The sequence below is a fragment of the Pezoporus flaviventris genome, unplaced genomic scaffold, assembly GCF_033815535.1.
Source record: "Pezoporus flaviventris isolate CSIRO_AGI_PZ_B2104156 unplaced genomic scaffold, CSIRO_AGI_Pfla_v1 ptg000001l, whole genome shotgun sequence".
In the NCBI taxonomy this organism is placed as follows: domain Eukaryota; kingdom Metazoa; phylum Chordata; class Aves; order Psittaciformes; family Psittacidae; genus Pezoporus; species Pezoporus flaviventris.
This window is the reverse complement of record NW_026892549.1, coordinates 4,033,454-4,061,192: the sequence shown is the minus strand read 5'-3', so window position 1 is coordinate 4,061,192 and position 27,739 is coordinate 4,033,454. Positions and strand designations below refer to the sequence as shown.

The following is a 27,739-nucleotide window of genomic DNA, read 5'->3' as shown; positions in this document are numbered from 1 at the left end:
TCCACCTTAAGTGACTTGTCTTGAGTCACTCTGGATCTCTCAGGTGAACCCATTTTTCCCAGCTAACACCTTCACCACCCTCCTTGACCACTTGCCCTGTCCCCAGGGTGTAACCTGCAAGTAGCTATAACCCAGACACAGACCACTGCACTGGCTCTATAGAGCGCCAGCAGGTATCTTGGGAGAGCCCTGCCTGCAGCCATGCACCTGTGTCTGCACACACATTTTTGTGACCACCAAAGTCCAAGGTCCACTTGCCAAGCTGAGATGCACCATATCCCTGCCAGCTCACCGTGCACTTGTGTGGCTTCTCTCCTGTGTGCCTTCGCATGTGTACCACCAACATGTACTGAGCCTTGAAGGGCTTCTGCTCCCGTGTGCAGTCCTGCCAGCGGCAGACAAACTCCTTCTTCTCGCCATGGATGTGATCGTTGTTGATGTGCTGGTAAGAGAGAAGGGAGAAGTAGATCACTCCTAAAAGAGCTGATGCCAGCAAAACACGCACAGTACAATGAAAGCCTCCACTGTACTCGTGGTCCAGCACTGCACCTGGGTCCCAGGTGCACAGATAACACCAGGGACACAGGAGTCAGCTCTGCGGTCTGGTGTGTCCTGCAGGAGAAGGTGCACAGCACCCAGCACACCTGGCACTGGGTCCAAAGCAGCTATAAACAGGAAGATTGCAAAAGTAATGGGCACCCATAATATCAGGGAATGAGAAGCCCTGTTGGTGTCTCTGGAGCTTCCTGATGCCACTGCTGGAGAGGATGACCAAGTCATTTTTGTCTCTGCTGAATCTTCCTGTGCCATATTTATGCAGCTGGGACCCTTTCCTGGGGTGCTGCTGCAGCATGGGGGAGAGGAGGAGACAAGCTTTAGTTAGAATCAATGATCTTAAAGTCTTTTCCAACCTCAATGACTCTTATGATTCTAAGCCTGTTTGTGCGCCAGCCCAGACTCCAGCCCCAAAACATCCACCTGCTGTCCAGAGCTGGCGGCTAGCAGGAAATGACAGCATCTGTGAGCTATGAGCCAAGGAAAGCTTGGCAGCCTCAATTACTGCTAGTTACTTGGGTCCCTGAAATCCTGCGCTGGGGTGTTGAAAAGCCAGTCCCAGAACAGTGCCTTCCTCCATCCTGGGAGGAAGATGAGAGTCGCTTTTTCCCAGCCTAGGGCAGATGAAGCTCTGCTGAAAACAAACAGAGCTGGAGATGAGACCATCAGCAGCGTTGCTCCCGCAGCAGCCCTGTCTCTCTGAATGGGGTCTTGCTGCCAAAAATAATGCCTGTCCTTGCTCCTGTGTTTTCAGCAGACATTCTCTGACAGGAAATCCTAAAATAAACCACTTTGGGTTTAGGGTTTGTTATATTTCTATTTTGTGCTGAGATTTTTTTCCAGTCCCCTCCCTCAACTCCCTGGCCAGGCACACATGTTGTGCCTTGGGATGAGCCTTTCTTGGGGTGGTGAGGCAGCATGAGGACACAAAACCACATTAAAGCAGAATCACTGACCTTCACGGTCCCAGCTAAATCCAGCCCCAGTATTTTGTGTGCTGTGGCCCAATCCTGGGGACAGGGAACTGCTGCTTGGGGCACCAAGCGAACCAGGGGCAAGCGAAGGTGCAGTGGTCAGCTGGTCCATCAAGCACCACAGTTAAACACTGAGAGCCAAAGCTGCATGCCAGGAAGGTCAGGGGAGGCTGGTTTTGGAGCTCAGCTGCCTATAGTTCTGGTTTTATAACACAACACTGGTGCGAGATTTTAGCCTCAGATGGTGGAAATCTGGTGAACTCCCCAGGAGACCATGGGCACACTAAACCACATCCAGGCCAGACTGGGAAGAGACCTCCTAGCTCTGTTTGTGTGGAAGTCAGTATGACTTACGACCAAGACTACACATGACAACGCTAGAAGCTGGGGAGTACAGAGGCTCACTGGTCCTGTTTGGGGCAGAGGAAGACACATTTATGGGAGGGAGACTGCAGCCTCCCTTCAGGCCGATTAACTCACTGGGCAACATCTACTTCCCATCACACAGTGGAGGAGCAGTTGCAAAACTTACCACTCTTCAGCTATGGCTCCACAGACCCCATCAAATCCCCACCTGGCTGGAGGCTTTGCTTAGGTTTCTCTCAAATTAAGTGTGACCTTTGAGGCTGGGAGAAGCTGTGCTGCTTGAAAAAATATGTCCTCACTCCTGCTGTTCCCCATTGATACTCGCTTTACTTACAAGCATGTGGCCCACTGTGCATCGAGAATGGACCCTACACATCCATGTATTTCGCTCTTCAGACAAACTAGTTTTTCCAAGCATAGTGGGATGCCACCTTCTCAGAAGTTGGCCCACGACATCTGTATTTCATTTTCATGTATATTTTGGGCATCCCAAATCCACAACCCCATGTTGCTAGTAACCATAGTACAGAAGTCTCTGTTTTTATAACCCTCCAAATGTAGGAAAATCTTAGGCATTCTTTCAGATATTTTTCTTTGGGTTTTCTCTGGAAATAAATTGTGCTGAGGTGCCTGGATCTGCCCTGCACTTTGCTCTAGGCAGAGTTAAAGAGTTTTTCTTATGTCTGAGAGGAAAACACACAAATACTGCTGGACAAATATGAGCACAGCCCATCTGACAGGGCTGCTGTGGTTTAACCCCAGAAAAGCAACGCCCTCTGGCATGCAGTATGCAACCCATTAAGCACCTTATCACTCACTTGGTTCTGAAAACCATTTCCAAATCTGTCTGTACTCAAGGGTCTGTACTCAAGGACCTTTTGCACTGAACCACTGGCAGAGGTGGGCAGGTGCTAGCCTTAAATGGATGAAGAGCACATCCCCAAATTATCATTTAGAATGTGGTCCCTCTAGGCTAAGATAATGTTCATATGCAGAGCTTGGGGAAGTGGAGACTAATGCCTACTTGGTGGTGTCTAAACATGACTAAAATGAAGATGTATGAAGATGCATGAAAAAGAGCAGACATGAGCCGTCAGGAGGAAGGCTACACATCAGTCACACATGGGTGGCCCCTAGCAGGCTTGGAGCCTGGCTGAGGCAAGAAGCAAAAGGCTAAAGGGAAAGGAGAAGGTAGCAGGTCCTGTCACAAAATTTGCTTATTCCAACATATTTCTGCAAGCAGCAGCATCGCTGGGGCTGGTGAATTCCCAGAAGCTGTGGGCTAGCTTCAAATAAAAGGGACTCACACCACAGACCCAAAATGAGGACTGGGAGGGTACTGGTCTGGTGGCACGATGGGTCTCAGATACAGATCATGTCTGATTTCACAGGCACTCACTCAAGAGTTTGAGTGATTTGTTGATCCCAGAAACCAAAGGAAACCAAATGGTGGATTCCCAGGTAAAGCAGAGCACACAAAAGGTTCTTGGAATTAATTAGAACTGAAAATCTGATTAATGACTTGGTCTGGGGATCCTTCAGAGAGCAGTTTTGACACTGGTTTGGGGACATCTCTGTGATTACAGAAGCCATATTTCCCAAATTTTTAAAAAATCAATCCACTTTCTATATTTTGTGCCCTGATACAGACTCTGGAACATGTCTCCAAACTCTGGAAGTGCTCTATTTTTGTAGGAGGAATTAGCTGAGCAGGTTAACAGCCCCTGAGTGATATGCTCCACAGTTCATGTCACAGCAGCATAGAAGACTTTCATGGCTTAGACAAGGTCTGAGGACAGTATGGGCGATCCCTGACCCACAGCTAGTATAGGTGCATGAGGAGGCTCAGCGACTACGATCAGTGAAGAGGGAAGGGCTCAGGCCCCTTCCTCATTTTCTGATCAGATCCTCTGCACACAGCCTTCTGTCACTGGGTCGTGCACGAGGGAAACCGAATCTGCAGCCTCAGCAGCTGAGAAAAGAGCACATCAAATAATCTATGAAAGGCTTCTTGCAGCTAAACTTGGGAGCAGTGACCCGCTTTGGCAGTGTTTACACACCGTGTCTCTGATTTGCACCTTTAGTAGCTCCCAGAGTGAGCTCTGGCTGTACAGCAGCTAGTGATAAAAAATGAGGACAAGTGTACAGAAACCCAGATTTATCACTGGGGTTTTCTCCCAACCATTACTCACATGGACGAGCTGCTCTTGAGTGTCATATTCCTTTGTGCACCCTTCCCAGTGACAGTTCGTCTCATAAATAACCTCAGGCTCCTGTTTACATTCATCCTTATCTAGGTCTTCTTTCAGGTCTGTCAGATGCTCCTGCAACACACAATGGTGTATTGTATAAGGTGAACTTCTTTCATCTGAATTCCTCCATCACTCATAGATTACAGGGCAGGTATCAACTGATCACAAAACTGTGCTCGTTGTGACAACATAACGTCCTGAATTACTGTGAAATAATGAGTTACAGAGTTTTGGTAGAAACAGATCAGAGTTAAGGACAAGACATGAAACACCCTGAAGCCACAGTCCCAGCAGTGCCTGGCTCCAGCCAGGTAGGTAGGCAGTCCCAGGAAAGGCTTTTGACCTTTGGCTGTGTTCTTTGCTGGAGCAAAACTTCTGATCTGGGGGCAGTGGGGAAATATAAGCATGAAGAAACCACAGAGCAGTAAGAGCCTTATGGTTACCACACTCACTCGACGTGGGTTGAGGAGAGGGGCTTCTGTTTTCTGCATCTCTGAATAGATGAGAAAATTACACCTAATTCTTAACCAAAGATTTATGCCTGCAGAGTGATCCACAGGGACAAAGTGGTGAGCCTTCAAAGCATTTCTCTGAGACAGGGAAATTTAGGAAGCCTGAGCAAGACCCAGTGAAGAGCAGAGCTCTGGGGGCTCTGGATGCAGAAATGAGTTATTTTAATGCTGGGCATCCTGTGAGCTCTCTCCTTAACTTCTCTGTCTAGCCAGCTACTCAGGGCTAAATGAAGCACTGAAGACTTTTCTTACAGCTGCTCTGAGGATTAAAGCATAGGCAGCTATGTCGTAGTATAACATACCATATAATTAGTACAAGTCAGAGGTAAGGACGTTGGTTCTGCATGTGTCAGACACTTCCACTACTGCCACACAATCAGCAGCCAATATTGGCTTAGTAATTTAGCAATACAAAACCCAGGAGGTTTTGACCCCTTCGCTCCTTTTCCTCCCAATTACTACTACTGCCTAGCACAGAGCATCCCGCCTCCAGGATGAGGCCATTTCAGACACTGTTCCTCATGATCTGTTGGCCCCATAAGTGTGCAGACACAGCAGATCTGCTTCAGACTGCTTCTGACCTGCCCAAACAGACCTATCTGGTTGCCTACAGAGGGGCTACCACGACTTAACGGCACTGTATGATTTGGGAAGTGAGAGGTACTGTACAAGAGTTCAACAGTTTTCATTAAATAGCTCTTGACATACATGCCAGCTGTGACTTTTCAATTCACAAGTCAAAATATGGAGACAAAGAGATTTGCTTTAATTAGCTCCTAATTTAAAAAAAAATATTGTAAGTTGGCTCTTGGGACAGGAAACTGTAGTAATTTACAGAAAGATTTCTGGAGATTCAAACTGTATCACAGCCCAGAGCACTAGTCTGAGAAAGCTCAAACAGCAGGTTGGATTTTTCCCCCCTGCTACTCCTATTTGGTTGAGCTGTGAACATTATTTGAACATTATTTTTGTTGGACTGTTTCTCTCCAGGCAAAGCGTGGTCCCTGGAAAAGTGAATTTTTCTGCTAAAAAATCTTGTTTTGCCAAAATTTTTACATTTTCTTTTGGAAAAATGATATGGAAACAATTTTAATTTATTGAAGAGGATTGTGTAGTTTCATTTCTGTCAAGCTCAACATTAATCTGAATCTGTACTGGAGCTATAGTGGTTATCACAAGAGTACACTAACTCAGGTCTCTCATGGCTGGTGCTCCACTGTGTTCCACAAACCTTGTCTGGATTGCTTTTTTTATAGCACAGGCCATCATGGGAGATACTGTCTGGCCAAGGATTTTAAACACCCAAAGCGTAACTCACATGGGGCATTTCCAGTACAGTGTTTCCAAAACAAAATACACTCATGCTTTTTTGGGAATGGATGAGCTTTATACTCTGCAAAAAATGTATCAGTCAATAATTAACTGACTATAACTCAACATTTCAGCACAGTCTCCTGCAGAACAGGAATCCCCAAATTTAACAAGTTGCTGTTGCTTAAACCAACTGAAAAGGAGACACCCACTGCGTTCAGTCTTTTAACCTGTTCTTGCCAAGAACAGGCTGTCTCTCACAAGGTGCTTTCCAATAATTTCCCAGTCGATACTGAAATGCTGCAAGACATGAAGTCTACGTTTCCCCTGAGGTATTACTTCATACACCTCGTTAGGAACTATTAGACTACATCCTTCTCTTAATTTCTCCTTGCTATTCTAATCAAACCTCTTTGCATCACTTTAAACTACTCCCCCCCTTCTTTCAGCACTTATTTCGCATTTGACCCAGTGGATGAAACTCTGGAGCAAGGCTGCAGGGGTGGGCCAGGCTGATGTTACCAAAGCACTCCCTGAGGCTGGGTGCACACCTCTTCACGTTACAGCAGAGAACAGAGGATGACAGCTCTTGAGGAAGCTGTCTGTCCCATGGCTCCTCTGCTATAGATGCTTTGAGAAACCAGGTGATGGCTTTCAAATCTTTTTTAATTTGCTGCAAGAAATAAACACATAGCCCTATTAGCCTGGGTGGTGGCCAGATTGCTTTTTCAGGGTATGTGTTTTTGCAGCAGCATGTAGGTGCACTCCTAATCTCAAAGCTCCAGAGAGGTGCCTCTTTGCCTTAATCATGCTGACTACAGCATGTTTATCTTTCCCTGATATGCTATCTTCATCAATTTTACCAGGCCCCTGATGACTACACACGTTGCTGTCCCCATGCATCATGCTGAGACCTGCTCCTGAACCAGAGGAGAAGGAGAAATTTGTCATCAACTCTTCCATTCACTTGACAATAACACAGCCTAATATTTCATGAAAATGAAGTGCCCAGAGCACTCCTGATAGTTTACAGTTGTGATAAAGGACAGTCAGATGGATACTGTCAGCCATTAAACAGTCTGCAATCACAGAGCTCCGTAAAGAAAGCAAAGGCCTTTGGGCCCTTCTTGGTGTCAAATGTTGTGTCACCAGTGTAAAGGATGTTTCTAGGAGCAATTCCTGGTTGAATCAAGAGGTCTTCCCATTTTTTGCAAGCTTTCTACCTACATGCAAGATTCCCTCATAATCTGTTTGCTCAGAGACACTAATGCTGCTTGCTTTGCAGCACAGTAACCTCAGACATCATTTTTAAACTAACACGCTCGAAATATTTTCTCTCTCCTTTTTTTCTATTCGAGCACAGCAACAGCAAGCTGAATCCCAAGCACCCACTGAATGCTTCATTCAGTCACTGTAGCTCTGCCCTGTACCTTGCTGGGCTCTATGCTCCAAGAGACACCCCACCTGCCTGGCAGACTTCGATGCCTTGCTCCCACGTGCAGCAAAAAGTGTCAAGAGTATCATTCCCAAAGACAACAAGACCCAGCAGCTCACAGCTTCAGCCCCACAACATATCTTGCACCGGGAAGATTACCTGTGTGGCCGGGGACGCTGGAGGCAAGCCCTCGACTTCAGTCTTGACTTTGCTGCGCTTGTTAATTACTGGATTGACTGTGCTGCTCACGGCTGACTCGCTGCTCTGCTTGCTCTAGGAAAGAAAACCAGGCAAGATATGACACCAAGGTTTTGGATGAGAGTCAGACTGCAGCCCACCTCCTCATTAAATATTAACTTAAAAATCAGTCAGTGTTGAACCTCAGGAGTAGCTGGGAACAACAGAGTATTGGCCTACTGGCCCAGGTATCACATGAAAATTAGCCATGTGGGTTTGTGCAAGGCAGAGATGGAAAAGAGAGAAGAGTCAAGGGCAGTATCAGCTTGGTCTCACTGCTGCTGCTCCATTTCAGAATGATCCAGTCCCTGTCAAAGCCATCAAAACCTTATGCAGCCTCCACCAAAGCCATGATTTTATTTCTCAACGCTATGAAATGATTTGCTGAGAAAATGAATTCCTGGGGGAAGAGAGGAGCTCTGGTTCCGTACGAGGGCTCCAGCATGCTGGGTGCATGAAAGGCAATGTGTATATTTTGCTAAGCTCTTAAAAAATTAGAACAGCTTCAGAAGAAAAAACATCTCATTGTATGTGCATAAAATTGGAACATTAACATTTTAAATACACTCTTGCTAATTACTCAAGATTGGTCCTGCAAGTTATTAAACAGAGGCATAACTCCTGCCAGCCACATTATTTTGGTAGCCAGTTTGTAAGAAGGAAACAAAGCCAATCAATCCAATAACCTTTAATAACAAACAGAGTTTGCAGCACAGCAGCCATGAGAAACCCTAAAACAATAAACCAGTCTGAGAAGTTCAGTATGATACAACTAAACCAGCAGTTTGAAACGGGTGTGAAATGAGGTGAAATAAGTCTTTGGGGAGAAAAGCAATTGCAATTCAAACTTCCAAGGAATGAAAATGGGAAGGAAACATGATTAAAAATGTGCTAGACATTTTCACTAGTCCTATGCATGTAAAGCGCTTGTGCATACATGCGAGTGTGAACTCACATGTAATTGCCAGGACACCTTTGAGGTGTGGGATTTTGTACACACCGTGGCATTCCTCGTTTTCAAAAGCTGGCCCCTGGTTTTGCAAACCTTAACAGTAAAACCCAACAGCAGGGATACCCCAAGAGAGAAGCTACTGAAGAAGACAGAAAGATAGGTGAAAAGGCTAGACGTCCTAGGTAAGATGCACTTTGTTAAAGAGGAAGGGATTAAGGTGTGGAATGTGGTTCACATCAGTAGAAAAAAGGAAGGAAGGAAGGATTGATGAAGGAACTGATGAAGCTTGGTTCACAGGGCTCAGGTGCTTATCTGGCAAAACACTCCAGCGTGTGCCAATATCCCTTGATTTCAATAGCACATAACATACATATTTAAGAAGATTTGCTGCCTGAGATGACCATGCATACCATGTTAAATGCTTTAATAAATCAAGGTTTTTGTTTCCTGTATGGGTAGGTACATGTATGTGCAAGGAATGGTGCAAAACTTGGCTGTGACTAGTCCCAAAATGCTTTGCCAGGAAGAAGAAATAGCAATGCAAAGGGAGAGCATGAGTAAAAAGAGAGTGGGTAGAACTCCCACAGCCACCATGAAGGGCAGTGCTCATCCCACGGAGAACATTTCTCTGTGTGCCATTCAAAGAAAGAGCCAGGACAGCCGTCCTTACCTGGCTGGAGTCAGAGATGCAGTTGCTGTTGCTGCTGATCTGTGTGGGTGGTGGGTTGACGGAGATGACTGCCATATGCTGCCGTGGGGCGAAGGTTGGGGACGGCTGGATCAGGGGAGGAGTGTGCCCGAAGGCTGAGCCCAGGCCTCTCTGCTGGGTCAGGATCTGCTGGTACGTCACGGGGTTAATGGGGTGGGGGAAGCTGAATGCTGGGCTGCAGCAATGGGAGGAGGAAAAACGATGAGGAATTATTTTAAACAATATTTATCACATTAGTTAGCAACTGATTCAAGTCTGGCTTCCTGGAGGCCCCAGGAGACAAGCTGCAATGCCCCAGCTAGGTGCCTTCAATGCCACAACAAGCCTGACAGCGTACTTTACTGTAAAGACAGGATTTATGTTATGTGTGCCTCAGCAAACTTCTGAATCATTTTGACCCATGTATCAGACTGATTGTAATTTCTTTGTTTCCTATATTTAAAAACAGCCAAAGCCCTTGGCAATGAGTGCAGAAGAGGTGGGACTTGGTCATACCTGGCTTTGCAACCCTCGAGGCTCCCAGGTTTTCCCAGGCAGACCTATTCTGCAGACTCACAACTTTAGGGTTATGTTACCCTGGATATAAAAAAAAAACAGCATCACCTGGCTCACCTGGCACATATCACAGCAGGGATGAATAACTATCCATTTAACATAGTCCAAACCCACACAACTTACTCTGCATTCAGGTGAGCAGAGTGCTGGATCAGAGGACCGCTGAAGTATGTCACCCTTCATATGTAGGCCACTGGTTCATCTCTAATCTAGGTCAGTGGTGACCAGACACACCACCAGCTCCTGGCTGCTTGGGAGCTAAGTGGGAGCAACAGGTCTGAGCCAGGATGCAGCAGTCAACAGCATTAAAAATGAGACTCTGCTTTTGGAAAGAAGGGGTTCACTTCCAAGAGTGAGGCCCCTTGGCAGAGATGGAGAAGCACAGGAGATGCTCTGCTCCCTGGCACATGACGCACAAACCACACACAGGCCAAAAATCGTATATTTAACCACCTTTAAGAGGTGGCCACCCTTGCACCTTTACCCTCAACAGTATTTTCTCTCACATCACTAACACTGCCCTCGGTGTGAGTGCTCAGAAAATGGGACCATGATTAGCAATATGCTTCATTTCCGATTTTGCTTTTAGAGAAAATACTTATTGCTTGTGACCATACAATTAGTATTTCTGTTCCAAACCAGTTAATGACAACTTGATCAAAAGAATAAAGGGCAAAAATCACTACAGTGTAAAAGAGCTCTTGGGGTTAAAAATGCACTGCAGCAAATGAGGTGTGATAACAGGCTGCTGCACAGATTTCTTATGTTACAGCAAAGTCTAAAAATGACTTTCTGAAGTGCCACTAGGATCTGGGTCTGAGGGGTGAGACAGTATTTCATCCCTGCCACTAAGATGCTGTTAAAATAATAACAAAAAAGTCTTTTCACCCCAAATTGCTGACAGTTCTCCTGTTATACATGTAGCCCATTTTACAATTTCTGACATTCAAGATATACCTTCAGAAAACTGAGAAGAGTTTAAAATTCTTTAGTATTACTTGATTATTCCCTCAGAAGCCACCAAATGGCCACGGATCAAACTCGTTCTACTGATTTGTTGAAAATACCTGATGCTACCCTGAAAAGCTTAAAATCTGATTATGAGATGCTATAGGTATGCTCGGTTAATGACAACAAGTGAAAAGACTAGAAAAATACAATTACCAGGCAAGGAGTTGCAATTTAAGTTAGAATTATGCTTGATTTCACAGTCAATTTCTAAATGATGCTGCTGGATAAGTAACTTAGAAAATTAATGTTACAGTTACTAATGGCAATATCTCTCTTTTTTTCCCACAAATTTCAGGAGTGCATGATCTTTATAAAGCCTTGCTTTGCAACATCAGTGCTAATTAGATCTAACATTTTTAACAGTGAAGTAATAAAAAGAATAATAACATTGTGAAACTTGGGTGAAGCAATCATGGCAGGAATTGGCAACAATGAGCTGCCTAGTGTAAGTGCTTTTTAATTAAGATTTGAACAAAACTTCACTCAAGGGCTTAGATTTGTTTTAAATATGTTTTTAGAATTAGGCTCTTCAATCCACCCAGGCAACATTTTTTTAAGAATGTGGACCAATAATTTGGAGAATACTTTGGGACAATCTCTTAAATCAGAGGGTTTCTTAACCAGTCCAACTGTTCACAATGAGAATTTCGTTAGATGAATTTACTCTCTGTTTCTGCTTGCAGCGAGGCATGACCATACTGCAACTACTGGAAATAAAATACATTGACCAATAATCCCAATCGAGCAAACCCCCCCACATATACCACAAAGTACCCTTCCACATGCAAAACCAGATAGTGACTTTGATTTAATACAGTACAGAGCTCCAATGCACAAAAGCGAAGGCTGTGAGGAAGAGGTCTCCCTTGCTGGAGGACCACCCCACCTCAGGAGGATGGTTAGGCATCTGAATGGAGCTGGTCCCAGAGCTTTACCTGATTGTCCCGGCAGATAAATGGCCGTAGGAGCCACTTGCCGCTGAACTGCTTCTGGAATTGTTGATATACGCCACGAGAGAGTTTGGGGACGTCCTGATCATCGTCTGGAGATCAATGCTGGCATCAGACAGTGGGGAGATAGACAGTGCTCGTTTTCGGCTTAATCTCGGAGTCACCCGCGGGCTGGAAAACCGGGAGACTGTGGAAAGGGAGACTTTGTCAAAAAAAAGCAGCAGGCTGCTCCCTTCCTGCAGCGGGGTGGGAGGCGCTGAGACCTGCTGCACTCGTGACTGCTGTGGGATGTTCTGGAGCCAGCAGCAGTGCAGGGACCAGATGCACTTTGATGGGCACTGAATGACAAGAGGTCAGGCAGCACTGTGAACGCCTGCTTGCTTCTCCCTCCTTGAGGGATAAACAGAAGCCTGTCCATCACCCCCTTTCACTGTCACTAAATTAACTTAAAATTAAAAGGGAAAAGGCCCCACAAGGTTTCCATGAGGGCAGCCATCCCTGTTGACTTGGTGGCAGAAGCAGCGGGCCAGAAGAGCCTAAAGTCAGAGCTGGGGTGACCCTTGGTGTACGTGCTTGTGTGTGGAGGGAGCGGAAACCAAATGAACACAAGCACAATGCTGACCATCCAACTAATGAAGGAGGCGAGGCTCCAACAGCCCCGAAAGTAAATGAAGAGTTTTAAGAAAACCAATTTGGCAGCCCAGGCACAAAGTTCAAGCTCTCCCCCTCCAAGGGGACGTGCCAGTGCCTGGACCCTATTAGCAATTGTCAATCATTCGGGCATGAAGTCATTTCCAACCGTGTCCTGTGGCAAGTTACTACTGTACAAATGTGGCCTCCCCCAGCATTTCAGCACTGCTAACTGGAACAAATTACTTCATTCAGAGGAAACTCTGACCAGGCCTGACCCACCTGCAAATCTCTGGGGTGGCATGGACAGGAGGTGCGGATGGGTCATATCACAACATTCCCTGATACCAGGGTACCAGATCCAAAGCATGCCTGAGCCCTAGCCCTGTTTGGAATGGCTCATCCCTCCAAAGCAATGAAAGCAGCATTTAGCTTGTCTATTTTTTTTTTAATATTTTTAAGGGTTAAATACACCACTCAGCCATGGGGCTGGCTGGTAATCCCCATCAGCCACTGTGGGGTGCAGGAGGGCTCAGCTGCTCCAGCTCCTTTCCTTGATGAGCCCAACACTGTGTTACTACCTGGCTTTTCCAACAGCAGTCCCTCCAGAAAGCTTGCTGTGAGCTTATGTTATTAAACATGGTGCATAAAACAGTACCTTGCCCAGACAGGCAATATGAACTGTTTGTTTTCCTCTAGTTGGTTGGAGGGACTGATTTTGGTTGTGTATCACCAAATATAAGCCTTGTACTTTGCACGAGCATAAACGTTCCATCCTGATGACAGTGCTGGTATGTGAGAGTGTGAATGGGATGTACGAGGTAAAATATACCCTGCCAGTGTGACCTCATAGCTCCTTGATTTGTGGTGGCTTTCAGAAGTTTGTGTCAACATTTCCTTGAGACCAGTGGCTGGGTTGCAGTTTCCCAGTCTCCACATGGCTCACCTGTGTACCTAAGTGGCTCTGTCATTACCATGCCTGCATGCTGCGTAATCGATGGGGCTTAGTACTACTGTCCCTTTATTACCTATAATGTCCCTTGTTGCACAAGATGAGCGACTTGCCCGAGGTCCCACTGGAAGTCCAAGGCTAAGCTGGTACTTGAACCATGCACTCTTATGACTTTTGTCCTACACCTAATAAACTTCAAGAGTTGCTAGCTGCAATGTTTTTACTGCACTACTGTTATATTGGGAATTTCTCTTGAAAATCAGAATGCTACATATACACTGAATATGTTCTTTTTATGGTATTTTGTAAAGCTACATTTTGCAGCCTCATCGGGTGTGCAGATGCTAGAAAACATGATTCAAGGATCAGGTAGAAAACAGACAGAGCACACACACTGGTCTATAAAAAAATCACCTCCTGAGTGTTAAAGCTGTTCCATGGCTCGGAGGGACTAGTTTCAAATTTTCCTATTTCTTGTGGCTGGCAGACTCCAGCCCATCCTGCCATAATGAGTGGCACTTGTCCTGGGAGCTGGAAAAGGAGCAAACAGTTTGTAGAGGCACTATGGATGCAAAACGAAAATGAGCAAATAAACTACCCTCAGCAAAGGCTGGTCCTGCCTAAAGTCTGGAGTGGAGCATTCCCAAACTTCACATCTGGTTCATGAAATCTGGGCTCTGACAGAGCCCTGGACCAAGCAACATAAGGGTTGCTTGTGTCTAGATCATAATGGTCAAAACCTTGCTCTGTCTGCAATATACTATGTATTATACCATACTATATATTATACTATAATATATACTATATATAAATTATTACATTAATACTATATATTACAGTATTAATATAATTTATCTGAACTAATTAAACTTTTTTTCTTCCTCCCCCACCCCAGCCACATCTTGATTCAATACATGGGCCACAACTCATAAAAGCCTGGGTGCTGTTCCTAGTCCTACTCAGCCATACCTCCTTGAGTAAGTTGCTGCTTCTTTCTGTGTTCCTGTTTCCCAGTGTCATCTATTTAGATGAGTTCCTTTAGATAGGGTTTGTGTTTTATTATGTATGTATTGCACCAAGTGCAATGGGGCTCCATCTCAGCTGAGTTGTCAGTGTTTCTGTCCTACAAATAATATGTGTCTTTAAAGATACAGATATTGTTATCTGCATTTGCATTCCCACAGTCTCCTCCTCCTCTAACAGAAAGAAGCAGGCCAGATTTGACAGTCATATTTATCTCTGTTACTCCCACACCTCAAGGGAGATCTGTTTATTAATGTGCCACTTCCCTTGATAAATTACTAAATAGAAAGAAAAGCCTTGTACTCATTTCTTGCTGTTCCTTCCTGTGATTTATGTCCACAGTGCTGGTTCAGCCATTGGTTCCCATTAATTTGCGGAGGGAAGAAGTCCTGATGTCCAACAGACATATGGGTTTTAGCAGCATAACCAAAGTGGGCACCCCTCGCTCCTGCACACAGGTACATCATTTTTTTCCCATATAAGACTCTACTGGAAGCTGTCAGATTTGCAAGCTGGCCTGAGAATTCTCCAGCCCAAAACCAGTAATATGTATTGTTAGTGTCTGCTCTAATTTAGATCTTGCAAATACTGTGGGCTATATGAAATATTTGATAGCAGATCCAACAGGTCGGGCTCTTGCTTTTCACAAAAACTTCTTAGGTCTTGCAGGCTTCCAGGGAAAACTGTGACCTAAAATGGTGCCACAGGTGAACAATTCCTCTCTTCTCAGTGACAGCCTACAAAAAGTGCCTAGGAAAGGAAGTTTCTGAGAAATGGAGAATGAGTTTCAGCACGAGAAGTGCTCACTGATGCATTTAGGAAGAGGGAACCTTCTCAAAATTACTATTCAAAAGCAGATTAGTAGCACAGGGATAATTCTTAATAATAAAATTGACCTGACCTCATCTCCTAATCTGAGGGCACTGAGCACAAACATTAAATGATACCAGACAGCAGCCAAGATAAGCATTACTATAGCTGTATACATAGGCAAGGTGTTCAATATGGGCTGACAGCCACTTGAATGCGTAAGCAAAATTCTCTGTTGCCTGAGGTCCAGTGACGTTTCAAAGGAAAACCACGTACGACTCCTTCAGCAGCAACTGTGCCCAGTGAAGTAAATGAAGGCAGGATCCACTGTTCAGATGCAGAGACAGAGACCCTCAGGAGGATTTATCTCTAAAATTCCCTCTCTCATCTCCCCTTCAAAACTGCTGATTTATCAAAATGAACAGGGTTAGTTTCAAGACTTTTTTGATGTTTGTGAAATATGCTGGGGGAAGTTTCCAAACTGTCACAGTACCCCCTTCTACACTCTTGAAAGAAAAAGACCTGGTATTGTTATGTTGTTATTCTAAAAGATTATTTTTTTTTCAGATACCTAAAATCACATTTTTTAAAGTCACATACAATTGGGAAATTATTTTAAAATTAGGAAATTATTTTTAAATTAATTTCACTAATCTAGCAGCATTTTAGTTTTTTAAATTAATTTCTCTATGCCTCTCTACCCCAGATGGAGACTGTTTTACCTTCAATTTCTTCCCCTTGAATACTACTGAGAGATGGGAAAAGTTTTTCTCACCCAGGTCCAGAAAAAAGTGATGGGCCAAAGCCTGCACAATGAAACCAGACAACTAACTCCAAGAGAGACTCTGTATCATTGCCTCCCCTGGTGTGTGATAATATTTCCAGCCAAGTACATATACCGCATGCCCAGGATAGGTGGTGGCTGTTCCTGAACCAATTTGCTCTGCATCTACCTCTCATTGTCCATGAACACCTATTAAAGCCAGCAGATGCTTTCCATTGATTCCTTGGGCTTTGGCACATGGAATAACTATGAATTTAAAAGCTGACCTAGCAACACCCTTGTTTGAGATATCTTGAGTTTGAGATATCTCGACTTTATTTTCAAACTAATTCTTTCCTACTTGGAAAAGATGCTACATTTATACACTCAGTTTTTGGGCATACTAACATCTTGGGGTTTATTTATTTGGAGTATATGAAACAAATTATCATCAAAAGGAAGAAACATTATTTTCTTTTTGTTTTTGGAAAGGCTAAAGATACCTTCTTAGAAATCAAAACTATTTCAAATCTCAAGCAGCAACAGAAATACTCTTTGGGCTGAATTAACACTCAGGAAAGCCTAAGGCAAAAGACTGTCCAATCTCTCTCTGTGTTAGGAGGAGATTAAAGTGAAGATGTGAACTGGTGGACAGAAAGGTGCAATAAAGGTTAACCCAAAGCTCTGGGCATGGTCATAGTGTTGTGGATGGCAGTCCATGAATGTAAACAAAAAATTTACCATAAGCCATTGCCCCCCGCTTCCTCTCCTTACAAAAAGTCAGCTCTGGATACAGTTTACAGTGTTTTTAATGGGTTTGAACCCAGATACACCAACCGTCACAGGCACAGCTCTACATGCTGGAGAATAAATATTACCCACATATTTTAAGAAACTATTTAAAACTGCCTAGAATAACTTTTCAGTAGAAGAAACTTGACCTTATAGCAGCATTATCTTTGCAGGGTAAATGTAAAAGCCACAGCTCACAACTGAAAGACATTCCTATCCTGGGGGAGTAAATACCCTGTTTCTAAACAAGAAAGAATTCCAGGCTGAATTTTCAAGTGACACTGGCCACATCTACCACATGTCCCTGCCTGGTCCTCTAGATAGCCTACAGCTGGGAGGAAACTCGACTTCTTGGTAAAGAGGTAAAAGTTTCCTTGGCAGTTTCCAACAGTGTCTATGAATTGTCACATCCAGTGGGTTGCTTGGGAACTGGGATTTTCTTCCCAAATTTAGATTTATTCACAACAGGCCAGCAATGAGCCAAACGGTCAGCTTTTACACACGTGGCAGCTTGTGGTCTGACTCCAGCGGCCATTCTACTGCTGTTGTGCCAAAGAATGGGATCAGATTTGGCTCATGTGGGAGGCAGGAGCAGAGGCTCCTACTCTGACCACTCACCATGGCCACGGGACATCAGAGGGACATTACAAGAGGTGGTTTTCCTGGAGGAAAATTTCAGACCTTGTATCACACTAGAAACAGTGGCAGCAAAGCCCTCCTGAAAGGAAATGGCAGGCACTCAATGGGAGTTCTTTCAAGGCTCCTTCAGGGCAAGGAAATCTCAGGCATCTCTTCAGGGACAAGCATGTTGCCATCATCTTGACTGCAGAAGGACATTAGGGGAAATTGCTTCCAAAGGCCAAGCCTGTAAGGCACGTGGACTGCAGATGGTTCGCCCCCTCCTTCTCACCAGAAAGATCCCTGGATCCCCTAGCAAGACCCTGGAATAAATATACTGCTATCAAAATGGCCTCTCTTCCTGACCACTCACCAGGAAAACTCCACTCAAAGCATACAGAAATATCCCCTTCCTCCAGTGATCAGATTAAATCCAAGGGCAGCATAAAACCACAGGGTGATCCCTTAATCAATAAGCAGCAGCAATAAACTACAAACACTCTTCACATAACCAGTTCCTTATTCCCCTCTCCACTTCTGCAGCAGCAACACACGTCTTACTTAGACTGCAGCAGATGTTGGACATTTGTACTGGCACCAGATGCTGTCCTGGGACCCTTCTTTCTTCCCTCCCTGGGCCTATCAACTTTGTAGTTCAAGGAATACTAATGCTTCCCTCAAGTCCTTGCTGAAAGACAAGGCTGCATTCTTCTACTCCCAATCCACAAGGTAACTGTTTAGATGACCTAACTTGCATATGTAAATTGAATTCTTTAGAAACCAGAATGCAGCAGAATTCCAGTCAGAGCACTTATGGGATGCTCTGGGACTTTTTCTCTCTTTTGCACATATTTTTCTGGGGAAGAAAACAGCATTGCTGGCTAGAAATGGGTGAGAAATTGTTTCCCATTCTCTGAGCCCTTTCTGAGATTTCAGCATGTTTCCATTCTGTGCTGGGACAAAGAAAACAAAACAACAACAGCAAAAAAACCCCAAAAATCTTTCAGAATTTTTAAGCAAGTGACTACAGGGTGCGCCGTCTGCCCAGAGTAGCCAACAGATGGCTTGTCATCTGTGATCCAGCATATCCAGCCTGCAAGCCCGCAGCTACTGGTCCCTCAAGCCGCTGGTGAGGCACTTCTTTCCTACGTTACCGTGAGGCTGGGCTCTCTCCATCTATCCTGATGTATCAATCGTTTCACATAAACCTGCTGGAGGAGAGTCCTGAGCTCACCTCTCAGACTGTGGTAACCGCTGGGCTGCACTGCCAGCCCTGCTCCTTACGCTGATGGCTATTAAATCATTTACTTGAAGTAGAAAGGCTCCAATAACATTGACTGAAAGAGGCCATTGATGCTGAATGACGGTTTGATTTGGGGAAATAAAGTCCTGCTTGATGATTTGCCCATGTCTCAGGCAACTGTGCCAGCCACTGGCTTTTTCGCTATGCTGGGCTGAACAAAACCTTTTCCCAGTTAAACTGATGGTTGTAAGTCAAGACATTTGTGAGTGCCATGCACCAGGCAGCAAGAAACAGGCCAGGGTTCCTCCCTCTAGCTCCAGAACTCAACGAAATGTCATGACAGCACTGCAGGTTCATCCCTGCTGTTGGTTAACTGTAAGGTTGCACAAACACAGCCCTCCTGACCTGAGCAACTACTTCTGTGCAGCACTGCTTGGACTGAAGTTGAATTTGAGATGTTTTTCCCCCATTGCCCATTCAGCATGGGCAACCAAATCACTTTTTTGATACTGTGCAAGCAGAAGTGCTGCATTTAAAGACAATCTCTACTTCCCATTCTGGCCATGAGAGTCTTACTCTGAAGACCTGGATCTTATTCCTAGAGCTGCCACTGCTCTGTTCACTGATCATTTTGTCTTTCTCTTTAGAGTCTCCAGTGATGAAGTAGCTTCAGTTTGTACAGTACTCTGACATCTTCTGTTGTACAGGGCTATAACAGTACAAGCACTGAGTTACCCTGGATACACTCCTCTTGAGAGAAAAAGACACCTCCTGAAGGGCTGTGGGTAATCACAGCAGCACTTGTGCTTTGGGAAAAAAAGAAGTTGGATGTACTAAACATACTCAGAAAGTTGTAGTTATCTCCAGGTTCACCTGTGCTCCTCACCAGTCTTTACTGCCCCAGGGATGCTCTTGTGCAACCACTCTGTCATCTGGAATAATCTGCCATGTGGTACCCACTTCTAGAATAGAAATGCAAAAGATAGTTTTGATCTGGTGAATAGATCCTGTATAGTCTCAGAGGTGACCCATCAGCAATGTTGTGACATTGGAAAGCAGTTAAGTTTTGATTTGAAAGTGTATGCTTTCCAGAAAATGGATTTAAGCCTGGATCCAAACTCCACTCTTGGATTTAGAGTCCTTGTTTGGATGACAGAATGAAACATGACAACTAACTGAAGGGTAATTCAGTCACCATTGGAACTGGACTGAAGACCCCAGCAGTCTGCTGCATGAAAGTTGGTCTAAACTCTCGTGGTATAAGTACTTCTAGCTGCACAGTGAAAACCCTGCCAAAGAGATGCAGCTCTGCTGCACTCTAGCTCAACCACCATTTAAACACCCAGCAGTACTGGTGTTTAAACACCCAGCAGACACATGGTCAGTACCAGCAAGCTCAAGCTGACCTTTATGTCCTATTATTTTTCCTGACCATAGACACCTGATGGGGTGAAAAAAACACTGAAAAACATGGAGGCACTGAGAAATTCTCCAACAAACGCAATTAAAGCAACCAGAAGGGCCCAGGTACATGCCTGTGAAGTGCTACCATACAGTCTAGGGCTCCCGTGGGTCTGCAGATGTTTGGAGGTGATGTGACTTTGAATAGGCCAGTTTTAATATATGCTTATCTGCTGCTTTTTCCTTTGCAGGTGCCAGTGTTACCACAGGTGTGTGATAGTGCTGTGTGTGGTTTAACAGGAGCTACCTGCATTTTCAGCAAACTAATTCTTGTAAAGTTAATTATGTTCTAGAGCTCTCTGGGAAGAAGAGGGCTCTCTGAAAGACAGATGCTGAGGTGGTGACTCACTGGGGTTTTATGCACGCTACTGATATTCTTGTCTCAGAAAATCACCGCAAGAAAATGCTTTATTAAATTATCTATTCAACTATTTATTTACTTAGGCCCTGCTGATTTAAATTTTCGAAGTGACTTTCTAAAAAGAGAGGGAGACTCTGGCTCCTCATCCAGCATGTCAGAGACATCCATTCGAGTTTCCATCTTGAAACTGAACAATTCTCTCTTCAATCCAGCTGATGGATAAACCCAAACACACAGACCAGAGACTGGCACTGGGCTGCTGCTCCTCTTCACATTCTTAAAAAGTATCCTTCTAGTGTCTCATTGTCACATGTTCAACGACATTTGAAAGTTTTCATCTCATGCAGAGCATGTGAAGGCCCAGAAAAGGCTTTCCAGTTACTCACCAACAAAGCTTGACCGAAAGATCAAAATAAATGCTTGGTGAGTCCTGGCTTCGCAGTAAATAATGGTTATGAGCTTGGCCACATGAAACCAGGACCTTTAATATGTGAGCCACTTTCAGAAGGCAAACAGTAAGAGAATCTTCTGACAACGGGAGTATCTCAGATGACTTCAGATAAAGACTGATCTTCAACAAACCAGAGGACAAGCATCCTGGTGTGTCTAAAGTCAGCCTGCATTAGCATCAAAACAGTTGTGTTTGCTTCCTTCACTGGCTGTTCATCTGGCACTTCACTGAGGCACTGCTGGTCAGAGATGGACTAATAAGGAGGAAAGGAGGAAGGAGTCTTGTTCATGAGTCCGAGGAGAACTTGGCAGTGCTGGTTTGCACCCATCTGTTATAACCACAGACATTAACTCTTTGAAGGGAAGACAGAGTGGTCTTACTGACCAGCTGCTTTGTAGCAGAGAAGCCTGGTATAAATTTGGGTGTCGGAGGCAGGATGGTACCAAGGAGCATGTCTCTCCCTTTCTGACTGGAATCCGGGTTCATGAATAATCCAGCAACTGGCAGCAAAAATGACTACTGAGGTAAAACTTCCACAACAGCTGCAGACAAGAAACTGTTTGGGTTTTTCTTTTTTTTTTTTTTTTTATTAGAAATATCTATAAGCCCCATCACTGAAGAGCCAGAACAGCTTTTATCATTCTAAACCAGTCACTTTACGAAACAGCAAGACCACAAAGTCTTTCATCTTGAAAGCTCAACAACAGAAACTTTGAAGCTGTAATGAAACGATGCAGATCTCCACTCCAAAAATTGTAATGGTCCATACGCAAATCAGAAGGCAGCGCAGGAAACAGAAGCCAGGATCTGAAAGTCGAGCCAAGTTTCTTGCAGCAAGAAATAATCCCCAAACTGCCCTCTGTAGTATCTGTGCAACCCCAGTTCTTATGAGATGTGCCATAAAGTGATAGGAAAGAAATTTCTAACAGCTCTGAAAATCATCTGTGCTTCACATATGCTTCCAGATAGACTTTACCCATCTCACCAGGGAGGTGGTCAGGCCGCAGGGGTGACTCAGCATCGCAGTGCCTAACATGGTTTTATTTCTTCTTCATTTAGGCAGAAGCAAGAACTTTCTAGGTTTAGAATGCCCTGTACTAGCATAAATTCCACATTCCTGCAGTTTTTTTGTCCCACAAAGTACTAACATATCCCCTCCATTATGGCTCCCCGTAAACATATCTTTAATCCCTGGGGACCTGAGAGGTCCCAACCAAGATGAGAGGTTCATCATGCCGCACAGCTGTGCATGGAAATGCATGGAAATGTCTTTGCCCCAGACACCAACCAGGCTAAACATGGGGTGAGATGGGGAGCCAGAGATGGAGGTGCACTGTGGTCAGCCATGGCCAAAGCAGTGGAATGGCAGCAATGCCCTGGTCACTGGACCAGCCCATGTAACCATACAGCAGCCATGCTATCCTCCCAAAGAGGCCACAATGCGCATATTTTAAAACTATGTATATTTTATACATATATACATGGAACAAGGTGACCTTTTAAGCCAAAAATTACAGTGTAGCACCCATGGGTTTCAACAGGGCAGAGTTACCACCTGTAGCAACCTCCACCTGGAGGACAGCCCCATCCATCTGCCCCAGAATTCCAGCCATGCCAGGGAGGACACAGACCACTACTCACCATCAACAGGGCTGAGGTAATCATGGAGGTGGGCTGTGCTGGCTGCTCCCCCACTCTGCATCAGAAGGTCCCCATAGGGGTTCGGGTGGCTGGCCATCAGCGTCATTTGGTGGTAGTAGTCGGCAGGGTTGGCTCCTGGTGGTGGTGGGGGCAGCCCAAAAAGACCTCGCTCCTTCAGGTGCTCGTGAGCTGCTGCCGGAACCACAGGCAAAGAGAAAAACATGGGGAGAAGGCTCCCACCGCAGTGTTAGACCTCAGCGCTGACGTTGGCAGCCCTGTCTCCCCCCATGTCCCCCGCTAGCCCCGGCCGCACGGCTCCACGTAGGGCTCTCGTGACGTGCGCTTGGGCGTGCTTTTGCGGACAAAAGAAACTAAGCTGGGGCCTCTGCATTCCTCCATTTCCGCAAATTTATAAACAATCTCTCGTTCCCCCTTCTAATAATCCTCCCGTTTGGACACAGCCGGCACCCCAGGGAGGGGGGAGAGGGCCCAGCCCGCCGGCAGCAGTAACCCTGTCAGCATTAACATCCCTGCCTATTAGGAAGGAAAGACAAATGTAGCCCAGTTCCCGATAGCAGCGTGAGGAAATTAAAGCCAAGGTCTAATGCATAGAGCTAGGTTTAGTGTCTGGCAGCATAAAACCATTTTGGCTGCCAAAGCCAATTACGCTCACTTTCTCCCAGCTGTAATTTTTCAAACCTGCCTCCCCACCCGCTTGCCCCATTAACTTATTTACCACTGCCTTACAAAAAAAAAAAAAAAGAAAGAAAAAAAAGAAAGTAAAAAATAAAAATGAAAGAAAAAAGAAAAGTAAACCAAAACACAATGCCTCTTTTTTACAGCTAAGAACGAAACTGGTTTTGGAAGGAGAGGGATGGGGCAGAGGACACGCACACCAGCCATCCAACCTCTCCGTGGCAGGCAGCTCAGACTGTAGATGACGTTCTGTGGGAGGGAAGAAGACGCATGCATCTCCCATCACTCTAGGGATGTTTTTTTTAGACACTGAAGATAGTTTTCTGTTGCCAGACTCTAAGCCGGGGGCCTTGTCACTCTCTGGTGTGCTTCGCTTTGCAGTGGAGAAGGGCTGCTTGCCCCTGCAGCAGATCAGGAACCAAGAGATGCTGGGGTTTGCTTGGTGTGCAGAAACTGCCCCCAAACCCTGGCTGCTCCCTAGGCACTAAGCCTGCTGCCTGCAACTGTGTAATGAAACACTTCTGATGAAGTAAGGCATGACTTGAACCTCCCCAATGAAAGCAGAGTTGTGTGTTTTCCCCTTTCCCTGCTCGGCCGTTTTTGTCCCCTGCTCCCCAGCAGGGGGTCTGCCAGGGCTAGGAGAGCATCACTACCTCTGCATGCATCCAGTGCCAGCTCCCCCTCAAAACTGCTGCAGGGCAGCTCAGGAGTAAGGAGGAAGAAAGTATGGCTCCTTTCCTTCACCCAGGAGCCATCCTGCCCCAAGACACAAAGCCAATGGGGGATAACCCAGCCAGCATTGCCTCATCTTGGCAAGAACAATCCCAGCCAGGCCAGGCAGCTGGAGAGATGTGACCCTCCTTGGGGAAAGCAGAGCTCCCAGTAGGGACATAAGAGTAGGCAAGCTCATAAGAAAGCTGAGAGTGCTGTAGAAAGGAACGTACTTTAAGCAAAATATTTATAATATGATCCAGTGGTAATAGCTATTCTCACGCTCTGCTTTCTCAGTGCAGTGATGCAAAACAAATGTGTAGTTAAAGAGGAAAAAAAAAAGAAAAAAAAAAAAAGAGACAGCTCTCCCACTTCAGAGAGCAGCTGTGGAGCCTTTGCGGCTGTAAATCCCCGGGGTTTGGGGGATTTCAGTGCTGGTGAGCTACAGAATTGCTGCAGTACCAGTAGCACAGTGTCTTACCGTCAGCTGGGCTGAGGCCTCTGGCAGCAGAGATGACGGAGAGTGTGGGGCTGCCGTGGACGGAGCGGAGGTAGTGCTCCATGTGGGGTGCCACGTAGGGGTGTGGTGGGCTGAAGGGCGACTCGCTGGGCCCGGCAGGGTGCGGAGACAGGCGGATGAGGGAGATGTCAGAGATGACAGGGCTGCCACTCAGAGGAGGAGGCCTGGGAAGGAAACAGAGACACACCGTGCCACACGTGCCACATGTATTTGTGGAAGGTGGCTCTCCCTCTGGGCTGTCGTGAAAAGGGGCTGTGCAGAGCATGCCCCATGCTGGAGATCTCACTCCATCTTCTCACATGGGGAGGCTGGCTGTATGAAGATGTTCGAGGCAAAGCCAGGACTTGCAAGCTCCTCGGTGCACCTGGGTATTCAGATGTTTAGTGCTGCCACGTGCAGACAAATCCCCAGACAGAACTGCCTGTGAGAGGATGTAAATGGCGCAAAAAGTACTTACATGATCTCGAGGCAAGCCATGCTTTCTTTGCTTGGCCCAGCATGCGTGGCTCGGCCAGCGCTGGCAGAGCAGCCCTCCCTGCCTGCGTCCATCACAGCTTGCACAAACCTCCTTGACAGGTCGGCGGTACAGTTCAGAGGGCAAAAGTTCATGAGAGGTTTTATTGCGTGCTTTCTGGGGGCCACCTCTGTTAAATCCCTCAGATCTTCCTCAGGCCACGTACTACCTGAGAAAGAAGTCAGTAAATGCTGAGGGATTCAGCAGGTAACAAAAAAATAGTCACAGGCATGTTTTGGCACTTAAGAAGATTCTGCAGGGTGAGCAAGGATGGAAGAGAACACATGCAGACATCTCCCAGATGTACCCTCCAGCCTTTTAGGTAAACCACAAAGGGTGCAAGGAGAGAAGAAGAAGTTACACAACCTGACCTGAGAAGCAGAAAATCTGAGCTAGATGCCAAAAGAGTCAGAGCTGTCATTAGGCAAAACAAAGGAGCAAAATCTGCTTTACATTAGCTCCCTCTGTACTCACAGACTGCTTGAAGCGGAGCTGGTGGCAGACACAGGTCACAGCAGGGACAATGTTTGTGCCTGGCTGGGTGCTTTGGCAAAGCTGAGGGAGATAGGTGTGCACCTCATGGGCCACATCCCCTGCACGCGAGACCATGGGGATTCAGGGCTGTGGAGGTCAGTGATCTGGGATGAGGGCTGAGCTAAGAGACAGTATTAGAAAGGTCCTTCCCTAAGAATACCCAAATATGCCATTAACAAAGGCATGTAAGATCTGTGTCTCCATGCACAGACAACCACAAACACAAGGGTCTGAGCAGTTTAGACATGCCACTTGCACTTCAGGATCTCAGTCCCACCCTGCCTCATCAACACGTCAGGTGCATTTTAAATTATCTGTAATACCTACATATCAACAAAACCACACAGAAATGCAATACAAGCTTTGCAGACTTATTCAGCAGTTTACAAGCACGTTTGTCTTTGTTTGATCTTCCTTGTGTTCCTCTGTCTTTCCGATAACTTAGTAAACCTTGTGGCTTTTTGAACACTTTCTGCTGATGGGCAGTAAATTAAATGCCTTTAAAAATATTTATAGTCCAAAGTACTTTCCTGTAGCAGTACACTCTGTGGCTCACTGGTGTGAAACACAAGGCACTGAAAACCTATCAGATGTAAAGGACTTGGGGAAATGCACACACAGAGCAACACAAATGCTTGTCAGACTCAGACTGTGGTTTCACTAGAGTAGCACCCACCAGCATCAAGCCTGTTTTCCTTTATGGCACTGAAACACAAACGTATGATGGCATGGCTGCTTCAGACCTCACAACCTCCCCACCTGCGTTGCCATGGCCTTTCGTTGCCAAAATTATGGGGCGACTCAAGTCCCTCTCCCAATCCCTCTCCCGTGCCCCTCGCCATGACGTCAGCCACTGCGGTGGCAAAGCTTGGGAAAGCTCAGCCAAGGCTGCCGGGGCTGTTTTCTGTCGAGGCTGCTAATAAAGGCGGCTGAGCATAGAGCCGACCAATTTATTTCTACCGGGGAGGAGGGAGAAGTGAATCAAAGTCCCTGTTCCAGATTTAGTTTCAATTCATTTCTAATAATCTCCACCGCCTCATCTGGAAAAAATGAAACAGGATTTAAAAAAATGATGTCATTAAGAAAACATCTGACTAATTTTTCTTCTGATGAAGCCTTAATATAAGTGAGGGGGGATGTAAATTAAAAGCAGCCCCAATCTTCCTTGGGCCACAGAGCCTGCCTTAATACATAAGCCATGAAAGAAGTTTTCTTACATATACAATAAGTTCCCTCTTTCATCAGTACTCACAGCTTCTCCCAAAAGGGTTGTGAACTTCTTTGATGCAGTCTTGAAACTATGTATTACCAGGTTTATGAGCCTTCGGAGCCTCTACTGATCAAACTGTGAGGCCAACATCTAAAATGTGTATAACAATATGAAGGGTTTGCTGTTCATTTTCTCCATGCTAAATTGGGCAGAAAGGCTGGAGTCCCTCAGAACAGGAAAACTCCACCCTGGCCAAAAAGGTAACACTGGGAAAGAGATCAAGAATTCACCCAAAATGCATCCAGATGGGAGAGCTGGGTGGTGTTTTAACATGAAGCTGGCCCTCTGCATAAAGACTGGGGTGGAGAACAGGCTTCTCCTTATGGCGCTGCTTAAAGCCTCTCCTTACCCCATCTCTCCATCTGTGGACTAGAACAGAAGTATTCTCAGCCAGGCCTGGCTCCTGGAAGCCCTGCCAGTCAGGGATCACCTCTCACTATTGTACACCCACAATTCCAGCAAGGCATCCTCCCATGCTGCAGCCTGTCCCAAAAGCATGGCTTCCAGTAGCTGTCTACCAGGAACGGCTCAGTTGGCCAGAGGGATGCCCTGCTCCTAACTCCCCAGATGTCTGATTTTTCCCCCATTTTTTCCCCCACTCATGTCATTGGCATTATTTCTCATCTAATCCCCAAGTCCCACGTTGTGCCATTGCATTGGCACCCTGCAAATACACAGTGAGAGGCAGCCATAGATTCACAGGTCTTCTCCTGGCAGAGGAGAACAATTAGCTGACGCTTTTTAGAGGTAATGGCTTACATAGATGAGAGATGAAGCGACACTGAGCAGCTCTACCCAACATGCAGCTCACCTTCTGGGCAAGCAGAGCTCCTCATTCCCATGCCCCAAACCCCACAGCAGGGCAATCACCAGCTTGTTGTGGTGAACCAGCCTGTGCAATGGTGCCATGGTGCCAGATCTGGGTTTCTC

The 27,739-nt window shown here is 45.7% G+C and overlaps 1 protein-coding gene across 3 annotated transcripts in view; it reads right to left on the bottom strand.

Annotated features, from left to right (window-relative positions):
* GLI2 (GLI family zinc finger 2) overlaps nt 1-27,739 on the bottom strand; it is a 200,002-nt gene that overhangs the window by 16,690 nt on the left and 155,573 nt on the right. For 2 of the 3 annotated variants that reach the window (XM_061465155.1, XM_061465082.1), the window contains exons 4-10: nt 24,453-24,655; nt 22,565-22,756; nt 11,805-12,006; nt 9,265-9,478; nt 7,565-7,678; nt 4,088-4,219; nt 293-442 (exon numbers count right to left, since the gene is read on the bottom strand). In XM_061465155.1, coding sequence (XP_061321139.1) covers nt 293-442; nt 4,088-4,219; nt 7,565-7,678; nt 9,265-9,478; nt 11,805-12,006; nt 22,565-22,756; nt 24,453-24,655 — 1,207 coding nt within the window. The remainder of the gene's footprint in view (nt 1-292; nt 443-4,087; nt 4,220-7,564; nt 7,679-9,264; nt 9,479-11,804; nt 12,007-22,564; nt 22,757-24,452; nt 24,656-27,739) is intronic. The other variant, XM_061465233.1, reaches the window with a different exon arrangement.